Raw genomic sequence first — 22,378 nt, 5'->3', positions numbered from 1 at the left:
GTTAGAGGTGTGGCGGAAGTGGTTGGGGAGCGACGGGGACCCCCGAGGGGGCGGTTCCCGTGCCTCCGCGGAGCCGGATGTTTGCCGAGCTTTGACAGGCGTGGCCGAGGGAGCGGTGCCTGAGCGCGGTGAGCTTCGGGGCGCGGGGTCTTCTCGCGCGGGTTGGGGGAAGGGAAGGCGCGGGGTCCGAGTTGGGGAGGAGCTGACTCAGGGTTGATTTGGGCCTAGCTGCGGGGAGGGGGGGTGGAAACCCCTGGTCTTTCCGCCGCGGGGATTCCGCAGCCCCTTGTCGCTGACTTCTTCCTGCGGAACCCCGGGAAGAGGCCACCCCAGATCTCCCTGGTCAGGCACTGTCCCCCATGGGGGCTCCTCAGGCCGGGCGCCCAGAACAAGAGATTTGGGGCAAGTGTTGTAGCCTTGCCAGGGTTTCATCTCACTTTCTTAACTTGTGAAATGATATACTTACCTTAGTTTTGTTGTTTTACATCTATGCAAACGCGATTGTAGTTCAAAGTTATTGTAATGTGGTGGAATTTGCGTGTTTTTTTTTAAAGCTCTGGAGCCACTATTAGGAATTATGATTCCAAAGATTTCAAGGTGCTTATTTCTGTTCTGTGCAAAGGGAAGAGTAGAGGGGTAGTAGCTTTGATTGATCCTTTTGGCCATCTCGTTGAACCCTGTGGTTCCTAAGAGTGAAAGTCACTTAGGAAATTGTTTAAGGATTGACTTTCACCAAGAGACTTCCTCAAACAGGTAGATCTGGAATGGATTAAAATCCTGTCTTTATGAATTGTATGACCTTCATCAATTTATTTTTTCCGCTCCTCACTTTTCCTCAAACTGAAATGGGCTGAGATGTCTATGTGAGACAAATGTTGTGGAGTTAATAGTTTTGTGTCCATTTCAAGTTGCTCTATAGGCCCTGGACAAATATTAGTTTCCTTTTACATTTAGGAAAAAAATTCATTCAGCCATTCAACTAATAACTGAGCATCTATGGTTTGAGCAGGTTTTTGGGGATTTTTATTTATTGTTTTGTGTGTGTGCGCACACGCGTGGGATAGAACATAGGACTTGGTGCTTGACAGGCAGAGTTCTCTACAACTGGGCAATATCCTTAGTCCTTGGAAAAGCTCTTAAACTGGTTTTCAGAGGGTTTGCAAATCCTTAAAATTGCATGCAAGATTCCGTGCATTGTTACTTAAACTATTACTTTTTGGTAGTTGTACAAAGGAGTTGCCACTTAAAGCAATTTATGAATACAGAATATCTTGATCAATGTCAGCCCTTTCATCATTCTCACCCATCTCTCCCTTACCCAGCAGTGTCAGTTTTTCTTAGAGGAAAAAAATCGTGTTATTGTAATTTCAGACAGGTCAACCATTTCCTAAAAGTTAAAAAAAAAAAAACACACAAAAAACCAACAACAGAAACCTTTGCCCAGAGTGATTCTCAAAGGGGTGTGTGTGTGTGTGTGTGTGTGTGTGTTTATGGTAGATGGAAATAATAATCCCAGAGCAGGAAATATTGTGCAGAGTGTAGCAGGGCTTACTGTTAGTTGGTATCTTAGACAGCCAGGATGCTTCATCTCTATTTTATGTTAGAATTTTCCCATCGGATCCTCTCACCCTCCCACTGAATGGGATAAGCTTTCTAGCCCAGAAAGCAACAGCTGTGGGTTGGAGGGGTATGAGAGAGGTCAGTCAGGCAGGGAGGGCAACATTGTAATTACTCTGAAAAAGGAGGTTCTGTGGGAGTTAAAGAAGGTCAGGTTTGGAAGAACTGTGGGAATAGAGGAGTCAACTGGAAAAGAGGTGGAGTTCAAGCTCAATTTCTATTTGTTTATTTATTTAGTCAGTCTTGGGGCTTGAACTTGGGCCTGTCCCTGAGCTCTTTTTCTCAAGGCTAGAGCTCTGACACTTTGAGCCACAGTGTCACTTCCGGTTTTCTATAATTGTAGATTAGAGTCCCCTGGTCTTTCTTGCCTGAGGCTGGTTTTCAACTGTGATCCTTAGATCTCAGCCTCCTGAGTAGCTAGGATTACAGGCATGAGTCACGGGTTACCAGCTCAACCCCCATTAGGTGGTGTTTTCCCCTCTTCACACATAGCTCACACATAGCTCAGCTCCTAGACACTATTTCTGATCCTGCTCACGAAACACTGGAAGGAACCTTTGCTTCTACAAATGAGGAAATTTAGGTGCAGATAGGAAAACAGCTGGCCCAGGAACTTTGTACCTCAGTGACAGTCAAGACTGTAACTCAGGTTCTCCATATACCCGACTCCATGTCTTTTCCAGCTCATCAAATACCTACTTAATGCAGGAAGATTTCTTTGGGTCATCTGTGAATAGGGTTAAAGGAGCCCCTAGTACCTTAGCAGTGTTAGAACACAAGGCTGGAGGAAGGGATTTGGGGTGGAGGAGATTGTTTTGAGCTAGATTCTGTTCCTTACAAGGCTGTGTGTGCTGTTGGGAAGTAGCCCATCCTGATTGGATGGAGGAGGAACATATATAGATGGGGGGGGGGGGGGAGCAGGGCGTTGCCTGAGATGATACGCCTCAGGGAAGTAGATTCCTTAAGACTGAAGGCTGTCTGTGTTGGAGGGCACAGACTTATGGAGAGTGAGGAGCTGGGTTTCAGATGAGGGCATGAGTGCTCACAGAGAAAAATGCAATTCCACATGTGACAGGTTAGCTTTTGTATTTGTGGACAGTGACCTATATTTTGGTGGTAAGAAAAGTTGATGAATAGAGTAGTGGATAAGGCCAGAAGAAGAGGGAGAGAGAAAATGGCTTTGGACTATTGGCTGCTAGTTTTGACTGAGGAGCTTGCAACGCTTTTCTTACTGACTCAGTGTGGTTGCCCTAGTAACAAAGAGGTTGTTAGCCAGGCTCTTGGAGCCAGTTCACCATCCAGAGCCCTGGGCTGTGATATGTGTGGGAGATTGTCAAGTCATCTTAGAGCCCAGAGTCTATGGATCTCAAATGGCAGTTTTTCTTTTCTTTTTCCTACCCACCCTCAGGTCCTGTCTGTTCTTATCTGCTTTGCTGATTCTGTGACCATATATGTCACTTTTTTGGGCTTCAGGAATGCAGCAGGCCTTAGAGCAACCTCTTCCCTGGGTCTGGCCTAATAGATTGAATTGAACCGCCTCCCTCACCCATCTGGTGAGCTTGTGGTGGGAAAGGGAGGTACTTCCCAGAGGGCTGAGGGCAAAAGGTGCCACTACCTCTGGCTGAATCCCAGACCTGGTTTTAGCACTGGCCGTTTTCCTGTCAGGCCTGCTTGCTCTGTCCTTCATCTCTCCTTCTCAGCACTCTGTCATGAACAGCCTCCTTTCTCATCTGTGCTTTCCAGCTCTAAGGGCAAGCCGTTGGCTTTCCTACCTTGAAACTAGCATCCAGAACTCCCACAGGTTAAGAGGGCAGTGGCCAGCACCAACAGCCCTACGGATTGTGTGCTGGGACTGGCAGTTAGATTCCACCCCTTGCCACTGGTTCTTGTCCTGAGAAAAACTCAACTGGCCCCCCCTCAGCCATGGCCTTTTCTGTGGTTGCTCTTGGTGGCTACATCCTCCTTCTTTGGCCAATAGGGAGGAGTGGGATAGTCAGGATCACAGTTGATCTTTCCTAGGCATGGTGTTTACAGACTCAATTAAAGATTCCCTAGATCTTGTGACATCAACTGCTATGACTAGTGGGCTATGAGGCTACTGTGCTTCAGGACCCCTGAGGAAAGAGACATGAGCTTTTCTACCCACTGTAGAGGGCATCTGACCAGGCCAGATGGGTGGCAGGCAGTGCGGGACCTGGCACGATCCTCCCTGCCCAGCTGGTGACCTGAAGGGAGGTGCCGAGCTGTGCCATCCCCTGCCCCAGCTGCCTTTCTGGCAACATGCTCCTCAGAGCTCTTGGCAGGAAGAGAAGTGTTGAGGAACCAGGAACCAGAGATCCAAGAGAAGAAAGAGTAGGGACAAGAGGCTAGCTGCAAAAATTACAGAAGGTAAGAAAGAGGGGGATCGCTGACTGTGGATCTTCCCCCTCTCTCAGGTTTCGCTTCGGTTTCTGTCGTGAGGGACAGACGTGGCCATGGACCCACTCTCAGAACTTCAGGATGACCTGACTCTCGATGATGCCAACCAGGCTCTGAACCAGCTGAAGCTGGCCTCCATTGATGAAAAGAACTGGCCCTCAGATGAGATGCCGGACTTTCCCAAGTCAGGTGGGCATGGCCATTCTGGGCAGCTGCAGGCACCTTACACAAGGACCCGTCTCTTCTGCTGAGTGGACCCTAGGGCATAGGATGGGGATGTAGACAGCCCTAGGGTAGAGCCAGGAATTTAAGCCTCACTGAGAGAGGGTCATAGAGAGTAAATCTCAGGAAGAGCACTATGTGAGCCCCAAATGGTTTACCCTGACTTCGCTATGTTCCACAGATGACTCCAAAAGCAGCTCCCCGGAACCTGTCACACACCTGAAGTGGGATGACCCTTACTATGACATTGCCCGGCACCAGATTGTGGAGGTGGCAGGTGAGCACACCCATCGACATAGCTTTCTCTACACAGTCTGCCCACACTGTTGTCTGACCCTGGCTTTGGAGCCCCAGAGCACACAGACTTGATTATGATCCCTGGCTGATACCTTCACTTACCACCACTTCCTAACCACGGCCCCCTTGTCTCCCTCTGCAGATGATATGTGGGAGGCAGTATGGTCTAGTAGCTGTGAAGTCAGAAAGTGCTGAGTTTGATCTCCAGATTTTCTCTCTGAACTCTTCCTTCCTTCCTTGTAGGTCACTGACAGTGTTACAGTAATGAATGTATGTCAGGACAGGACATAGATGGCCCTGAATAAGTGGCCTTGCCTTTTTCCTTATTCTGCTCCGTTCCTTTCTCTCACTCTGATGTCAGCTTTTCTTCCCATCAGGTCCTGGAGAAAGTCTAGAGTGGGCTGATCCTTCTTCCAAAAGTGCAAGGTCACTTGATTCTGTGCAGTATCAAGTTCCTGCCCAGCTGAGAATGGGTACAGAGTCGCCTTTGACTCTGCCTCAGGAACCTCCCTTCCTTCTGTTCTTTCTTTTTTTGTGGGGGTGGGGGGACAGTTTTGGAGCTTGAACTCTGGGCCTGGGTGCGGTCTCTGAGCTCTTCAGCTCAAGGCTAGTGCTCTACCACCTGAGCCACAGGGCCACTTCCAGTTTTCTGATGTTGATTGGCGATAAGAGTCTCAGGGACTTTCTTGCCCAGGCTGGCTTTGAACTGTGATCCTCAGATCTCAGCCTCCTGAGAAGCTAGGATTATATGTGCCAGCCACTGGTGCCCAGTCCTTCCTTCTCTTCATAAGGTAGGACCCAGAGGAGACATAGAGCAAGAGAACCCCAGTTGAATTGGCTCCTGTCCTCAGGATTTCACTGCCAGAAGAGGCAGTCATGAGGTCAGGCAGCTATAAGCAAGGAGTCAGTCTGAGCCCACTCTGAGGCACAAGGAATCCGTAGAATGCTGTCACTGGAGCCCAGTGTCCTGGCTGAGGACACTCTGGACAAGCCACATACCTGGAGGCACTTGGCTATGGGGAAGCTGCTGAGAGTTCCAGCAGGGATTCTGGGCTTAGACCAGGACCTGCTGTTGAAAGGACTGTCCCTGGTGTGTAAGGGTTTCCTTGACTTCTGTGTTCATGGACCTGCCCCAGTCTTGGTGGGACTCCTTAGCACTTCCTCTTATCTCTATAGAAGCAAGGTTGAGTTTCTCCTCCCCTTGTTCTGACCTGGGCACCTGTGGACAAGAGTGCAGTATGGGGATGTCTGCTTGATGGAGTTTATCCTGACACCCTAGTGATCCAGTCATAAGACAGATTGGGCAGAGGCTGAGGTGTCCCTGGTCCTCTGTAGCAGCCCTGCAGTGTGTTTCTGTTTTCCCCAGGGTGTGACGAGCCTGAGAGGGCCCAGCCAGGTAGGTGTTAGTTTTGGCTGTCTGTGCTTGGGCTGCAGCCTCTGGGGTATGATCACGGAAGGGCCCTTGGGGGAGGCCAATGGGGCCAGCTTAATTGCAGCCCCTCTCTGGGGAGCTGGGAGCTGGTGCTGTTTGGGAGCCGGAAATAGGGTGGAGACAGTATGAGGACACACCCAGCAACCAAAGGGAAGGAGCTCTGAGAGGAGGGGAGGCCTTGCCCAAACCAGGCCTGGCCTGCTTGCTGGCTTAGGGGCCTCCAGGTGGTGTGCCTTGCTGGTTGGTGAGAACAGCCTGGATTTTCACTGGCAGAGTGAGGCTCACTTGATGAGTCCTTGGTGATGTCCCTGTGCTAGAAATGAAGTGAAAACAGCCTGTGGGAAGGAAGAATAGGGTGTGTCCTCAACTGCTTTGCAACCTGTGTTGGCCCCACTAGCAATAGCTGTCACGCTTCTTAGTCAAATTTGACTCGCTACCAGAGGGGTCTTTCCAGTGGTGTGCTGGTAAATGTTTAATGGTGGACTCTTGGAAAGGAGTCAGAGGGAAGCCATTATTGTAGCATTTTCAGTTTCCATCTTGGCTGATTTCAAGCCCATGACATGATGTCAGCTAGTTTGCAAAATTCCTAACAATTTAACAAATGTTTGAGCCATCTCCAGCACACCACAGGCTCTTCAGGCCCAGCCCCCACCTTCAGAGTCCTTGGCCTGCTCTGCAGGTTGTGGGCGGGCCCAGTCTGGTCTGGTGGTGCCCAGAATGCTGGCTGGAGAAGTTGTCCAGTTGCTGATTAATACCTAGGCCACCCTGGGAGAGGCTCTGATTGGTATCTGGAGAATGCAGAGGTCTGGATGTCTGGGCTTGTCATACTGTACCCTGTCCATTGAGCCCTCTCCCCAATGCTGGAGACACAGCTGCCAGCTCCGTCACACCCTTAAGTTTCCCTCATGGGAGCAGATGGGAGTATTCTGGGCCTCTTCACATGGGATTCTTGTCCTAGTAGTTGTTCTGCCTCTTTCCCAGTGCCATGCCACTCAGGGACTTGGATGATGAAACTCCACTTAAGGGAGAGGGAAGGAGGGCCCAGACCCTAGGGATGTTGGACTTTGTTCCTTTATCTGTCTTGGGACTCTTGCCATCCATCCCTTACTGCTCTCTGTCAGCCCCATGCTCATCCTGGCTTCACTCAGTGTTCATTTCAAGAAGAATATTGTAAGCCAGCCACTGGTGGCTCATGCCTGTAATCCTAGCTACTCAGGAGCCTGAGATCTGAGGATTCTGGTTCGAAGCCATCCTGGGCAGAAAACTCCCTGTGAGACTCTTCAATAAACTATTCAGAAAAGTCAGAAGTGGCACTGTGGCTCAAGTGGTAGAGCGCTAGCCTTGAACACTAAGAGGCTCAGGGACAGCACCCAGGCTGAGTTCAATCTCCAGGCCTGGCAAAAAAAAAAAAAAAAGAAGAAGAAGAATACTATAGATATTTAGAATAAGCCTAGTAATCAGCATTGAGAACTCAGTGAGGGAAACCTCAAGATATAGTCTTATACTCTGGAACAGTTCAGTGGTGGGGTATTTACCTATAGTTAGGTGTGAGGCCTAGATTCCGATACCCAATATTACACACACATAAACACACACACACACACACATTTACACTCTGGAGAAGGAGGTCTTAAAGCTGGTCACAGGCTTCTTTGAGACTATGGAAAGTATCCTCAGATTGCCAATCTTTTTTTTCTACAAAAAGTATGCGTGTGGGGCTGGGAATGTGGCTTAGCGGTAGAGTGCTCGCCTTGCATGCATGAAGCCCTGGGTTCGATTCCTCTGCACCACATAAACACAAAAAGCTTGAAGTGGTGCTGTGGCTCAAGAGGTAGAATGTTAGCCTTGAGCAAAAAGAAGCCAGGGACAGTGCTGAGGGTCTGAGTCCAAGCCCCAGGACTAGCAACAAAAACAAAAAAACAACAACAAAAAAGTATGTGTGTGTTTGTAATATTTTTCATGTTGAGACCCTGGGGTTGGTGGATCTGCTGAGCTCTTTGGTGGAGCCCTGCTCCAGCACACACAGCTCTTGTTTCCAAAGTACTGTGGCTGGCTGTGAGGTTGGGCCTCATTCAGACTGCTCCCTTAACCACTTACTAGCTCTTCACATTCCAGACCCATAATAGCTCACAGACCTACCTTGGCTGGGTCCTCAACTCTGCCAGCCAGCGGGGCTGCCATTACTGCTGAAATAGGGGAAGTAGAGAATGCTTTCAGAGTGTTCCCAGCTTTCTGGGCATTTCCTCTGCTTAGGTGGGAGAAGGCAAAGGATGTGTCTTCTTCTGGACTCATGATAGGAGCACCAGGGATTTCTGCAACAGATAGTATGGCTGGACTGCCAGTCGTTCCCTTCATCCCTCCCCTCTGCCAGACTGCTGTTCCTTCCCCTGTCAGAGGCAGTAGGAAAGAAAGCAGCAGGAACACAGTGCCAGAGCCACCCCAGCTGGTCTATAGGGAACATCAGGATCAAGGCTAAGGCATAGGAAGAGAACAGGTAGCACTTGGGATTCAAAGCAGGCAAGCTGCCTGCTTGGGATCCCAGTACTGGATAGATGGAGGCAGGAGGATCATAGTTCTAAGGCAGCCTGGGCTACATATGACACTATGTCTCTTCGGCTGGACCACCTGTGCTGCTGCTTCTTCACATTGGCATGTAAAGGCCTCTCTGTTTATCAGTCTGGAGAAATTGTGCCCCAAGCTTTGGGAAAGTCACTGTCTCACACAGCGTAGCTTATGACCTAAGCATGAAGAAACAAACTCAAATAAAACTTCAAAGCATGTAACAGTGACCTGTGATTAGTCAGGCTACAAACACTTAATATTTGATACAGAATTTCACTAAGTTGTCCAGGCTGGTCTTGAAGTGTGGGCTCAAATGATCAGTTGTATGCCACTGTATCTAGCTACAGACACTTAATGAATACTGGTGTCATGTGCTGGAACAGTGCTACTGTTCCAAAAACCAACCAGACACAGTCCCTGTCTTCAACCTAGTCATGAGCCAGAAGGAGACGGAATATAAACAATTACACAGCAGAGTCAGGGTGATGACAGTGGATGATGGTTTATGCTGGGAACCATGAAAGGGCCCACTGACTTTTTTGGGGTAAGAGAAGGAGGTGATTATGCCTGGGGTGAGTCTCTTGGTTCATAGGGGTTAGCCTAGAGGAATAGAACAGAACTGTCTGCAGAGAGTATGAAAAACAGCAGAGGCACGACCCAGTCTGGCATAGACAATCTTGGCATGGACAGACCAACGGGCTGTGTTGAATTGTGCATGCACAGGCCTTAAGAGATGTAGTGCTGAGCCCTTAAGAGTCCCAAGGACCGTTTCAAGGAATATTTACAGGACCAGGTCCCACAGAGTGTGTCTGGAGAGGGGTTCAGGTGAGAGGAGTGCCGGGTAGTAGAGTTGGAGCAGGTTAGTGTTTGCAGTTCTGTAGGGTTTGACATTCGGGTTTATTAGGGGAAGACAGCATTTTTCTGGACTTGCTGGGCTGGGCTTGGCTTTAGGCACTGATGGAGGATATACTTGGAGAGCTCTGATTAGCACCTTCAGGGCTAATAGAGCCCAGGGAGGAATGGGGCTGATTCAGGGCTGGACAAGGTAGTCAGCCAGATCGAAGTTCCAGCTATTCAGCTGGCCACCTTGGACATATTCCAGAAGCCTCTTTCTGCCCATCCAGTGAGCCTAGCCTTAGCCCAAGAGAAAAGAGTAAGAGCTTTGGGAACTCACTGGAAAAGTACTGATTCCTGGGCTCTGTCAGTGACCAAGAAGGATCATAAAGATCATGGCTTTTTCAATAGAGGAGACGCCCAGATGGGGTGAGCTGTCCTTAGGGAGAGTGGCAGGGCAGACCTTCCCAGCACTTCAGGGACTATGTAGGTGGTCTTTTATTTGCCTCTGAGATGGGAGATAAGGAGGTGCAGCTTTGGTGTCTCTGGAGAAATGAAGGTTCCTGGAGTTGCAGGAGTAGGGAGTAGGGAGCAGGCCTTGGCTACTTGTAGCTTTCCTGGGAGTCCCTGATCCATGCTGGGTTTGGAAGAGCATCTCACTTAGAGGCAGCAACTTGTGTCTCATGAGCTTCCTGGCTTCGTGACAGAGCCAGTGGTTAGATAACCAAGATGACTGTTTTTGGCAAACATCTTTCACATGAATGCTTTGCCACAGCTTTCCATATTCCTCTGAACTCTTTTTTTTTTTTTTTTTTTTTTTGCCAGTCCTGGACTCAGGGCCTGAGCACTGTCCCTGGCTTCTTTTTGCTGAAGGCTAGCACTCTGTCATTTGAGCCACAGCGCCACTTCTGGCTGTTTTCTGTATATGCGGTGCTGGGGATTTGAATCCAGGGCTTCATGTATTTGAGGCAAGCACTTTTTGCCACTAGGCCATATGAACTCTTATGTTCTCTAAAATACTATTAATGGGGGCAGGGATGGAGCTCAGGGCAAAGTGCTTGCCTGGCAAATGTGATGCCCTGGGTTCGATCCCCGGTACCAAAAAATAAAGTTAAAATGAAAACTAATGAAAGAAATCCTTACTGGGAATAGATGGGTATTAAAAGTGTCCAGAGTTTAAACAATCAGGGCCAAGTGTCGTCCGTAATTCTAGTTATAAAATCAGAAAAGTGTTGCTGGTGGTCAGAAATTAGGCAAGATTATTAAGTAGTAAGATCATTTTCCTCTGTGACTTCCAACTTGCTGGGAAGGTAGCTTTAAGAGGTTTTCCAAATACTCACTGCTCAGAGTGGCTGCTAAGAGAAGACAAGTTTTAGGGTGGCTAGTTGGCATGATAATATATGCTTTGGTGAAGGTGAGGGTAAAGTTTACACAACAAAACCACTCATTTTGGGGTTGTGGATTAGGCTCAGTGGAAGAACACTGCTTGACAAGTGCAAGGCCCTGAGCTCAATCCTCAGCAATGCAAACGCGTTAAAAAAAAACCCTCACTCATTTTAAAGTGTACAAAGTAGTGGTATTTAGTACATAGATGATGTTGTGCATCCATTACTTTTGTATGTGTGTACTGGGGCTTGGACTCAGGGCCTCACACTCTTGTTTAGCTTTTTTACTCAAGGCTAGTGCTCTGCCACATGAGCCATACCTCTCTGGCTTTTTGCTGGTTAATTGGAGATAAAGAGTTTCCCAGATTTGTCTGAGCTGGCTTTGAACTTTGATCTTCAGATCTCAGCCTCCTGAGTAGCTAGGATTATAGGCATGAGCCACTGGCACCCAGCACAACCACTACTTATAATTCCTTTCCAACTTTTTATTACTCCCCATATCAACTATATGCCCATTAAGCAGTTCTGGCTCCCTCCTCCTAGCACCTGGAAAACATTACCTCTGTCTGTATGGATTTACTTGGTCTAGCTACATCATGTAGTACCTGTTGGTGGCATATATTAGTATTTCATTTCTTTTTGTGGCCACACAGTATTCTACTGCACTGATATTGATATTTCACTACATTTCTTTATCATTGATAGGCTTGGATTATTTCTAACAGTCATGACTCTTTTAAAAAGTCATGTTGTCCCAACTACAGGAAAGCATGGAGACTGGGTGAGTTGGAGTGTACATGTCCTCCTCAGTGACACAGGGAAGCATAAGTGGGAGGAGCACAGATGACATGAAGCCAGAGCAACACACAGAAAGAGAAGGGGGTTGTAGGTGTGGCTCAAATAGTAGAGCTCCTGTGCCTAGCAAGTGTGAGACCGGGTTACATGCCCTCCCATGCAGGTGACTGCCTAGAGGGTACTCAAGTCTCTGTGTGTGTGCTCAGACTCCCTCCCCCTACCCCGTCCTTACTGGCACAGGTCCCCAGGCTGGCACCTTCAAATTCATTACCTCTCTGTTTGTGGTTCATCTTCAACACACTGTGCTCCATCTTTCTCTGCACTAGGAGATGACAAGTATGGGCGGAAGATTATTGTGTTTAGTGCTTGTCGAATGCCCCCTAGCCACCAGCTGGACCACAGCAAGCTCCTGGGGTGAGTACCTGTGGGGAAGTGGGGTGACACCTTTGTCTAGATCTCCAGGTAGCCTAGAGCTGTTTGCCTTACAGGCTTTCCTGCCTTGAGGGGGGCAGGGGAGGGCGGCACTCCCCATAATGTCTTCCCTCTTCCTGTAAAGGGGGTGTTTTATACCTGGAGGAGAGCAATGGACTTGAGACCAGATCTGGTTTCTAGTCCTGGAAGCTTCTTTGGTGGCCTTGGCAGGTGTCTTTGAGCTTCATTTTCTCACCTTTCAAGGAAGATAATATGGCCCTCTTTCCTGATAAGAAGTCAGTCATGTAAAGTGAAGTGCTTTGAAATGTAAAATACCAGCCAAATGATCACAATTCTATGGTATTTCTGGTGTGGTTGTGGTTGTTTCTCACTTATAGTTGTAATTTTTCATTAGTGTACATTACCTATGTGGATTCTGTTTGTGATATGTATAGCAGAGGTGGGGGTGGGACATGTCCACGGAAGCAGAGCTGTAGCTGACTATACTCAGTTTGCTGAGAAGTACTATTTTGTACTTCTTTCCTGGCTAGTTTAAAACAGTCCCTGAAATTACAATTTCTATAGTGCCCGCAGCAGCTCTCTGAGGTCCTGAGTGGTTGTGTGTCTGTGTAGCAGGTGGGGTAGGCCCATGAACAGGTGTCAGCAGCAGGAGCCCTGTGAGCCAGGACCTGGGGCTCCATCTTCATAGCATCTGGGAGTTCTTTCTCTCTGACCTCCACACTTCTCAGAGGAGCCAGACAGTCTTGCCTAGACTTACCACGTGGTCCATCTTAGAGTAGACCACAGAACTCGACCTGAGTGTGACTGAGTCACAGGCACCTCTGTCTAGCTTTTTCATCCTGTCTGATGTGCCAAGTGACAGATTCCTGGCCAAATAATAGTCCCATGGGGAGGAAGTCAGAGCGTGGGGATAGGAAAGCACCTAGTTTTCAGGAGGCAGTTGTTGAGGGGAAACTACTTGTTCTGGGGCTTCCTCCAGGCTCAGGAAGTCCTCCACCATGTCCTGCTGTGGTTTCTCCATCCCTTCCTGGCAAAACATCTGCATGTACATAGGCACACGTGCTCATACACACACATGTGCATGCGCACATGCACAGAACTTGATTATAATTCCTGCTGAGAGCGGAGAGGTGCTTCCACCATGGATTAGTCTCTCCTGTTTCTAGTCAGATGAGCTCAGAGTTGGCTTAGTCAAATTCTGGGACACTTCCCAGCTCCCCACCCTTTTCAGCTGGGGATGAAATAGAAAATGCCTGATGCCTGGAATCAGGAGACCAATTAAACTTCAGCTATATCTTCTTAACTAGCTGTGCACTTTGGGGCAACACTCTTCCAAGCCCTATAAAAAATAATTATACCCGCCTCACAGGATTATTATGGGCAGTAGGCAGACAGTATACGTGGGATGATGCAATTATGTACATTTTCAATGTATTTGAGAGGTTAGAATGATGTAAGAAACTATGAGAAAAAAGGACAAATACAGTCTCTTGAATGAAAATGCTTGAGCGAAAATGCTCAGGGACAGTGCCTAGGTCCTGAGTTCAAGCCCCACAGATGACAATAACAGATGCTGGAGGGGATGTAGCCCAGAAGGAACGCTAGCTACTACACTGTTGCTGGGGATGTAAACTTGTTCAACCACTTTGGAAATTGGTGTGGAGTTTCCTCAAAAGACTAACCAGAGCTATGACCCAGCAATTCCACTCCTGGGCATTTAGTAGACCACAAACTAGGCCACACTTTAAAGTTACCAGCACAACCATGTTCATTGCAGTGTTGTTTATCATTGCCAAGATATGTAATCAACCCAGATGCCCTTCAGCAGATGAATGGATCAAGAAAATGTGGTATATAGTATATATACACCATGGAATACTATACTTCTATTAGGAAGAATGATACTGTACTATTCATAAGGAAATGGAAAGACTTGGAAAAAATTATATTAAGCCACGTAAGCCAGACCCAAAGAAACATAGGTTGCATGATTTCCCTCATTTGTTGTAACTATAATGTGCCTATAAACCTACAAGTCTACATCTACAAATCTACCATCTACACTAGATGGTAAAAGGAAAAAATACACTTGGATGTGATAAATTATACAGGACTCTAGATATTCTCACAGTGAGACCATAGGAGGATATTCTTAGGAGAGGATCATGAAGGCTCAATAGCTATGTGCATATGATCATATAAAATGATGTTTATTGAAATCAACCCCAAGAAATGGAAACGAGGGTTTTTGTTTTTCTCCTTTGTCACTGTTTTAGTTTTCTATACTTTTTATCTTGTAAGTTTATCTGTTTTGAAAAAGGAGCACTGAAATGGGGGGACAAAGGGTGAACAAATGCAGCTAGACTCAGTAGACAATATGTTGAAAATAAACTTTACAACTTGTGAGGGAGGAGGGATCAGGAGGCAAAAAAACTGGGAGAAATGAAGGAATAAGTGATACTGTTCAAAAAGAAATATACTCATTACCTGACTTAGGTAACTGTAATCCTTCTGTACATCACCTTTAAAATAACAAAAAGAAAAACTTATGGTGTTGCTATTAGAGGCATGGTTCAGTTGGTAGAACACTAGCCAATGAATGAAAGTGTTAGGTACTAAGTTAGAGTTCCAGTCTCAGATCTAAAGAAAAGAAAAGAAAAACTTCCAAGCATGGTAGTTCCTGCTTATAATCCCAGCCATCAGAAGATAGAAGCAGGGGGCTGGTGCGGTAGCTTGGTGGTAGAGTGCTTGCCTAGCATGCATAAAACCCTGGGTTCAATTCCTCAGTACCACATAAACAGAAAAAGGTGGAAGGGGTGCTGGTGCTATGGCTCAAGTGGTAGAGTGCTAGCCTTGAGCAAAAGAAGACAGCAGCAGCAGCAGAAGAAGCAGGAAGATCACAAATTTAGGTCATACTGGGCTAACAGCAAAATTCTTTTTCCAAAAAACAAAAAACCTGAACACATTCCTCTCAGCCTCACCCACAAACTGTCCTTTAGTCTTCCTCTCTACCTCTGTGGGTAACCACTGTTCTGACATCTGACTACAGATTAGTCCTGTCTGCAGCAACATCCTGTGAGATGTTCTATTTATAGCTATCCCATGACTTCTTTAACCAGTTCCCCGACGTTGGACAGTTAGCTTGCTGTGCAGTGTTTTGTTTTTTTCCATCATAAAAGTCTGGAGTAAACAGCCTTCTACAAAAATGTTTGTGTTCATCTCTGTCTCCTTAGGAAAAATTCCTGGACATTGTTTACAAGACCAAAGAGCATTCACATTTTTTAGCTTCTGATAAACATCACTTTATTGCCTTTTAGCAAGCATTCATTAGCCAGGTGCTGGTGACTCACACCTGTAATCATAGCTACTCAGGAGGTTGAAATCTGAATATTGTGATTCAAAGTTAGCCTAGACAAAGTCTGTGAGATTCTTTGTTTTTTGTTGGTCATGGGGCTGGAACTTGGCTTGGGCGCAGTCCTTGAGTTTTTGTACTCAAGACTAGTTTTCTACCACTTTGAGCCACAACCACTTTTCTTCTACTTTTCTGGTGGCTAATTGTAGATAAGAGTCTCATGGACTTTCCTGCCCCAGCTGGCTTTGAACTGTGATCCTCAGATCTCAGCCTCCTGAGTAGCTAGGATTATAAGCTCCTGCCCATGAGCCATGAGCTCCCACTCTTATCTCCAATTATCGATCAAAAAAGCCAGAAGTGGAACTGTGGCTCAAGTGGTAGAGCACTGGTAGTCTTGAACAAAGTACAAAACCAAACAAAACTCCATCAACAGATGATAAGAGGGGATATGGCCTAGTGGCAAGAGTGCTTGTCTCGTATACATGAGGCCCTGGGTTCAATTCCCCAGTACCACATATACAGAAAATGGCCAGAAGTGGCGCTGTGGCTCAAGTGGTAGAGTGCTAGCCTTGAGCAAAAAGAAGCCAGGGACAGTGCTCAGGCCCTGAGTCCAAACCCCAGGACTGGCCAAAAAAAACCAAAAAACAAACAAAGAAAAAACAGATGATAAGAATGTCTGTTTTCACTATAATCTTCACTATTTTTTTTTTTTGCCAGTCCTGGGTCTTGAACTCAGGGCCTGGGCCCTGTCCTTGAGCTCTTTTTGCTCAAGGCTAGTACCCTACTTCTTGAGCCACAGCTTCACTTCCGGCTTTTTCTGTATATGTGGTACCAAGGAATCCAACCCAGGGCTTCATGCATGCTAGGCAAGCACTCTACCACTCTACCACACTCCCAGCCCAATCTTCGCTATTTTCATAACTGCAAAATGCCATCTTTTTACATGACAGCTTTTGTGAGTAGCAAAGTGCTCCATGTGGTTACAGAATAAGTTATTGTAGCTAATACTGATTGGAATCAATAATAACCCAGCATTAGCAATTCTCTTGGCTGTCTGCCATGGCCAGGGCATCAGTCTTAGGTTCCTCTCGGTTAGATCAGAGAACTGGGCACTTAGCCAAATTCTAGGGCACTTCTCAGGAATTTTCCCTTCTCCCATGTCCTTTGGCATGTCCTTAGTCTTCAGGCCTCTCCAGCCTGGAATGGTACAACCTGGAGTGTTCGCCTGGGAGCTGCTTAGACTACCTGCAAGAGGGCGTTCCCCTGGACTCCTCTCCCTTTCTCTAATCTTTGTCCGTCCCCTTCATACTTCTCAGTGAGCTCCATGTCTCCTTGTTTGTAGGTACCCTGTGGTTAGCATAGGGAACCTGAGGAGATGCGGTTCTTTGGTCCTCTAACTGGTTTGGAGCAGGTGCCCTGGCCACCCTGATCATCTCCTGAGCATGATGTCTTACAGTCTGCACCAGAGTGCACATGTAAGAGGCAGAGAGCTATAAGAGCTGTCCCAGGGTCTAAAACATAGCCTTAGATACTGGACATTTCACCTCCAACTTCTACCACAGCCATGTTTTACCTGGGACAGACGTGTGACTGCTCTGCTCCAGTCTCTCATTGATATGGGAAAGGAATGAGATAATGTATTTGAAGCCATCAGTAGGCACATAATGCTTATACTAAAAAGCTGAGTGTCCTTATCACTGATTGGGGTGATTCTGGGAAGAAAATGTCACCTCTTGCCTGCAGGTAGGCCAGAGGGCCTAGTATAGAGGTCAGTGCTAAAAAATGAGAGCTGTGATTGTTATTCCTCTATTAGGCCCAGCAACCACCTATGGTGATTATACTAATTATACAACCAGAATCATGAAGGGAAGGGTTTGTCTACTTGCCTGGAGGGGAGTGTGGTGTGAGCAGGAAACTTTAGGCACCCATGGCTATCTTTTTTCTTTTCTTTTGGCAGTCCTGGGGCTTGAACTCAGGGCCTGGGCACTGTCTCTGAGCTTTTGCTGAAGGCTAGCACTCTATCACTTGAGCCACAGCACCACTTCTGGCTTCTTCTGTGTATGTGGTACTAAGGAATTAAACCCAGGGCTTCATGCATGCCAGGCAAGCACTCTACCAGTAAGCCACATTCCCAGCCCCCTATGTCTATCTTAATGGCCATACTCTACACAGCACGGAAGTGAGCAGAGCTTTCCTACCTTTTCTTTTTCATGATGTTGGGGATGGATTGCAGAGTCCAGGCAAGCTAAAGTGAGGGGTCTCTCAGTGAGCTACATCCCAGCTTAAGGCTTTTCTCTTGAAGGTACCTGAAGCACACGCTGGACCAGTACGTGGAAAGCGACTACACACTGCTCTACCTGCACCACGGCCTGACCAGCGACAATAAGCCGTCCCTCAGCTGGCTTCGAGATGCCTACCGGGAGTTTGACCGCAAGTGGGTTGGCATGTAGTGTTGGGCTTCCAGGTGGGGAGAGGTAGCTCAGAGCTGTCTGCCCGGGCATTAATCCCACCTTAGGTAAACAAGAATTGGAAATCAGAGGGCCTGGGCTTACCTGTTTCCCTACTTGCTCTGTGACCTTTCATGTTACCTAACCTCTTTGAGCCTCCTATTTCCTAATCTGTTAAATGGAGGCAACAGCAGTACTTATTTCAAGCACCTGCCATGAGTGGTCAAATCCGACGATCTTTTAAGAACCAGTCCTGTAATCCCTGCACTCAGGAGTCTGAGACATGAGTCCGAGGCTCCCCAGGGGTACACAGCAAAAGCTTATCTGGAAAAATAAAATCCAGAACCAGCCCTGTGTCTCCTACTCAACCCATTCATTCATAAGTTTCCTGTGTGACCACACAGGTACAAGAAGAACATCAAGGCCCTGTACATCGTGCACCCAACCATGTTCATCAAAACCTTGCTGATCCTCTTCAAGCCCCTGATTAGGTAAGCAGGCCCTGGGCTGTTCTCCCTGTGTGTCCGGTGTCCCGTGAGCAGATGCCCCATTAGGGGTGCGCACTGCAGTCTGAGCTGGGAGGGCTGAGGGAGGAGCTGTAGCTTGTGGATAACCAGTCTGACCCAGGCTCTTCTCTCTTGTGGGCAGCTTCAAGTTTGGGCGGAAGATCTTCTATGTGAATTACCTGAGTGAGCTGAGTGAGCATGTGAAGCTGGAGCAACTGGGGATCCCTCGCCAAGTGCTCAAGTGAGGCTTGGGGTGGGAGCTGGTGGGCAGGACTGCCTGTGTCCCCTGGCACGGGTGTGGGTATTCTGGCAGTGGGGGTGGCAAGATAAGCTGGCTCAGGGATCCCAGGTTAGGGAAGAAAGCCAGTGTCCTGATTCAGGCAACCAGATAGGGTGGGTTAGAGCCAATTCAAAACCAACCTTTGGCCAGGTGCGCAGACTCATGCCTATAAGCCTAGCTACTGTGGAGGCTGAGATCTGAGGACTGCGGTTCAAAGCCAGCCCTGGCAGGAAAGTCCATGAGACCCTCATCTCCAATAAAAAACTCAGAAAAAGCTGGAAGTGGTGCTGTGACTCAAGTGGTAGAGCACTAACCTTGAGCAAAAGAAGCTCAGAGACAGCGCCCAGGCCCAGAATTCAAGCCCCAGGACCAGCAAAATAAAAACAAAGACAAAAACAACAACCTTGGCCTCTTGTAAGCTCTGTGTATTTTCTTGGGGGCAGCATGAGGTAGGATGGTAGTAAGGTTGGTCAGCGAGATTACACAGCCAGAGGCCTTGACCCTCATCCCCCTGCATCCTCAGGTATGATGACTTCCTCAAATCCACGCAGAAGAGCCCTGCCACGGCCCCCAAGCCCATGCCACCACGCCCCCCCTTGCCCAACCAGCAGTTTGGGGTCTCGTTGCAGCAGTGAGTATGGGAAGGGCGGGGAGGGGCTGCAGGGCCTGGTCGGGCTGGGTGGCAGGCCTAGCTCCCTGCATTGGTTCCCACAGCCTCCAGGAGAAGAACCCCGAGCAGGAGCCCATTCCTGTTGTGCTCAGGGAGACCGTTGCCTACCTGCAGGCCCATGGTAAGAGCCACAGCCATGAAACCAGGGGACCCCTGACCCCTGACCCCTGACCTCCAGCTGCCCTGGAGAAGCTCTGGGAAGAGCTGAGAGCCGGCTTCCCCCATTTGAAAACCCCAAGACAGAGAGTGAGTTAAGAATGTGGTTGCTCAGAACTCAGACTTACCTGGCCCTGTTTTCTTCTCAGCTCTCACCACAGAGGGCATTTTCCGGAGATCAGCCAACACCCAAGTTGTCCGGGAAGTACAGCAGAAGTACAACATGGGTGAGTGGCCTAGAGATGTGCTAGGCCCCAGAGCCAGGACGTGTGTGTGTGTGTGTGTGTGTTGTGTGTAGGTGTGTGAAGGCAGGAGGCATAGTATCACCATTAGAGGGTTTCTCTCAATTCTGCTGCCCTGCAGATAAGGTCCCAGCTTCTCTTCCTGTCAGAGGCTCCTGTGGCCTGTGGCTTTGGGTATCACTCCATAGGTCCCACTTGTGCCTGGCTGTCCCAGGCCTGCTGCTTTACTTTCAGGCTCTGGGCCCTGGGTTCAGGTTCACTGAGAGATGAGGAATGGTTAATGTGTGCTCAGGGTTCCACTCTCCGCAGCCATCCCCTGTCACAGGACGTGGGGGGGGGGGCGGCGCAGACAGGTGCAAATGGGAGCTCCTAGGGAAGCAGGGGCTGAAGGTAAAGCTAGGAAATGGGGCATGCCTGGCCTCGGGGCTGCTGGCTCAGGTGGGTCCTGCTACCTCTACCTCCCCAGGACTCACAGTGGACTTCGACCAGTACAATGAGCTGCACCTGCCAGCCGTCATCCTTAAGACCTTCCTCCGGGAGCTTCCTGAGCCCTTGCTAACCTTTGACCTCTACCCTCATGTCGTGGGCTTCCTCAGTAAGTTCTTCCCTTTTCCCTCCCATGCCTGGTCCAGGAGTGAAGTTAGGGGTACATCAGGGGTCCATCAGTCCATTCATCCACCATGAAATATAAGCTTGTGGGCCTGGGTATCCCCGCTGTCTTGAGTGAAGGCTTCCTGAGCAAGCCCAGCACCCCTGTAAGCTGGGCCTCATTTCCCCTAGACATTGATGAGAGTCAGAGAGTGGAGGCGACGCTACAGGTTCTCCGGACGCTGCCAGAGGAGAACTACCAGGTGCTTCGTTTCCTGACTGCCTTCCTGGTACAGGTGAGACCCCACCTCCGCTACCTACTTGGGGGTAAAGGGAGAGGGGAGGAGGCTGCTGCAGATGAGGTTGCCAGGAGCCAGAAGCTTCCTGCTGCATGCCTCCACCCTGTGCTCTCTGCAGATCTCGGCCCACAGTGACCAGAACAAGATGAACAACACTAACCTGGCTGTTGTCTTTGGCCCAAACCTGCTGTGGGCCAAGGATGCTGCCATCACCCTTAAGGCCATTAATCCCATCAACACTTTCACTAAGTTCCTCCTGGATCATCAAGGGGAGCTGTTCCCCAACCCCGATGCCAAGGAGCTCTGAGCCCAGCCTCTGTCCACTGACCCCTTTTCTGGCAGTCCCAGTTCGGACTCTTCCTTCTGGCATCAGCCTTACAGGACCCTGGGACCCCCGTCCAGGAAGGGGCAGTAAAGCCCTCGATGGATGTTGGAGCCAGCCAACCAGGCAGCTCCTCCTCCCCGTCCAGTCCTCCTCCCCGGCCCTGGAGGCCTTGCTGTTACCGTCAGACATTTTCTTCGCCTTATACTTCTCACTGCCTCTTCGGAAGCCTGGCTGCAGCTGAGCTCTGCAGAGCTGGACTGGGCTCTTCATGCTGGAGAAGGACTTAGCCCTAGTAACCCGTTTCCTGCTTTTACTTGTGTCTGTTTCCCTGGTAACCATGGGGGACTAAATCACTGCCGGCTGGGCTAGTGGCTGGGGCCAGCCCACTCCTTGGCTTGGCCTGGCCATGTTGAGGTGTCTCCCTGTCTGGGTCAGTTGCTCTGCTTTTTAAAGTCCTACTGGGTACTGGCCTGGATGCAAGTCCCCTGTGTCTTTCCTCTCTGCTAATGGCTCAACCTTGGATAATTCCACAATGAAGGAATGACAGGGCTGGAGTCAGCTTCCTATTTCTGCCTCCTGGATCTGCCTTTGCCAAATGGTACTGCCCCAGCGTGTCCTATCCTCGTTTTGTCTTGGGTGGCAGAACGTAGAATCTGCATCCATTGAAACGGGCCTCGGCTCCATCTTGTCAGGTAGGGCCAGAGGTGAGCAGGCTCAACCCCATGCCTGGCCTGTGCTCTCACATGCACACATCCTTGGCCATGTAGATGTGTCTGTTGTGGAGTCACACTGGTCCCAGCTGTGGCCAGAGGTGACTTAGTGCCTCCGGATCTACCATGGCTCCCTCCTTCAGCCTGGGAATTCTTAGAGGAGCAGAGGCTCTGAAGACCCACAGGAGGGGATAGAGATTTTGATGCTAGATCAGCCCCTGTAGGGTAGATTTGTCAACCTCCCCAAGGGAGAAATGGGGCCCCAGGGCCCCATTATCTTTCAGAAAGCCTGGACCTCCATGGTGATGGATATCCCTCATCTTGATGAGCCCTGGGGACCCTCTTCCTGTAGCTTTGTCCCCTGTAGCAGGGAAGTACCTACAGTGACCCTGCTGCCATAGTTACCCCCAGGCAGGACAACTCCAGAGCCTGAAGTATGGGGATCCCCAGTGACTGCTCTCTGGTGGGGCTTGGGCCTGACTTCTCTGGGCTCCTCTTGAGGTATGCTGGGACCTGAAACCGCTGCTGGTTCTGTTCCGTCAGACCCTGTGTTTCTCAAGCCTGGCCCTGGCCTGGGCTGCTCTGCTTTTGCCCTCCTTTGTATAGTAAAAAGGCAATTTCTTTCAGCCCTAGTCACTTGGGAGCCTTTTGAGTTTGTGTCTCTCCTGTCCTTTGCCTCATTGGTCTGTATCCAGGGTACTTGTACTGTGAATCAAGTGTTCACATTCACATTTAATAATTTCCTTGGCACCAATCATGTATTTCACCATTCGCACTTTTTGTATTTCAATAAAAAATGAAATGGAAAA

General features: G+C 48.8%; 1 protein-coding gene across 4 annotated transcripts; it reads left to right on the top strand.

Annotated features, from left to right (window-relative positions):
• Window positions 1-5: 5 nt before the first annotated feature.
• Arhgap1 (Rho GTPase activating protein 1) lies at window positions 6-22,378 on the top strand. Of its 4 annotated transcripts, none has more exons than XM_048359607.1 (14): window positions 6-128; window positions 4,053-4,224; window positions 4,439-4,534; window positions 5,921-5,950; window positions 11,889-11,976; window positions 17,649-17,780; window positions 18,198-18,284; window positions 18,442-18,540; window positions 19,103-19,210; window positions 19,294-19,370; window positions 19,555-19,632; window positions 20,114-20,242; window positions 20,428-20,531; window positions 20,653-22,378. In XM_048359607.1, exons 2-14 carry the CDS (start codon window positions 4,092-4,094, stop codon window positions 20,839-20,841), a joined length of 1,350 nt encoding a protein of 449 aa, XP_048215564.1. In that variant the 5' UTR covers window positions 6-128; window positions 4,053-4,091; the 3' UTR covers window positions 20,842-22,378. The 4 variants fall into 4 exon arrangements, with proteins under 4 accessions (XP_048215564.1, XP_048215566.1, XP_048215567.1 ...); XM_048359608.1 differs by lacking the exon at window positions 6-128 and adding an exon at window positions 623-753; XM_048359609.1 differs by lacking the exon at window positions 5,921-5,950.

Source organism: Perognathus longimembris, chromosome 13 (assembly GCF_023159225.1).
Source record: "Perognathus longimembris pacificus isolate PPM17 chromosome 13, ASM2315922v1, whole genome shotgun sequence".
In the NCBI taxonomy this organism is placed as follows: domain Eukaryota; kingdom Metazoa; phylum Chordata; class Mammalia; order Rodentia; family Heteromyidae; genus Perognathus; species Perognathus longimembris.
This window is presented reverse-complemented; position numbering and strand designations above follow the sequence as displayed.

What these genes read in the sequence shown, in the direction of transcription:
- Arhgap1 (XM_048359607.1), top strand. Translation starts at nt 4,092, where the DNA reads ATGGACCCACTCTCAGAACTTCAGGATGACCTGACTCTCGATGATGCC. An exon ending in GCCTGAGAGGGCCCAGCCAG is followed by an intron (nt 5,951 to 11,888) that starts GTAGGTGTTAGT and finishes TCTCTGCACTAG; the next exon opens with GAGATGACAAGTATGGGCGG. An exon ending in TACCGGGAGTTTGACCGCAA is followed by an intron (nt 17,781 to 18,197) that starts GTGGGTTGGCAT and finishes GTGACCACACAG; the next exon opens with GTACAAGAAGAACATCAAGG.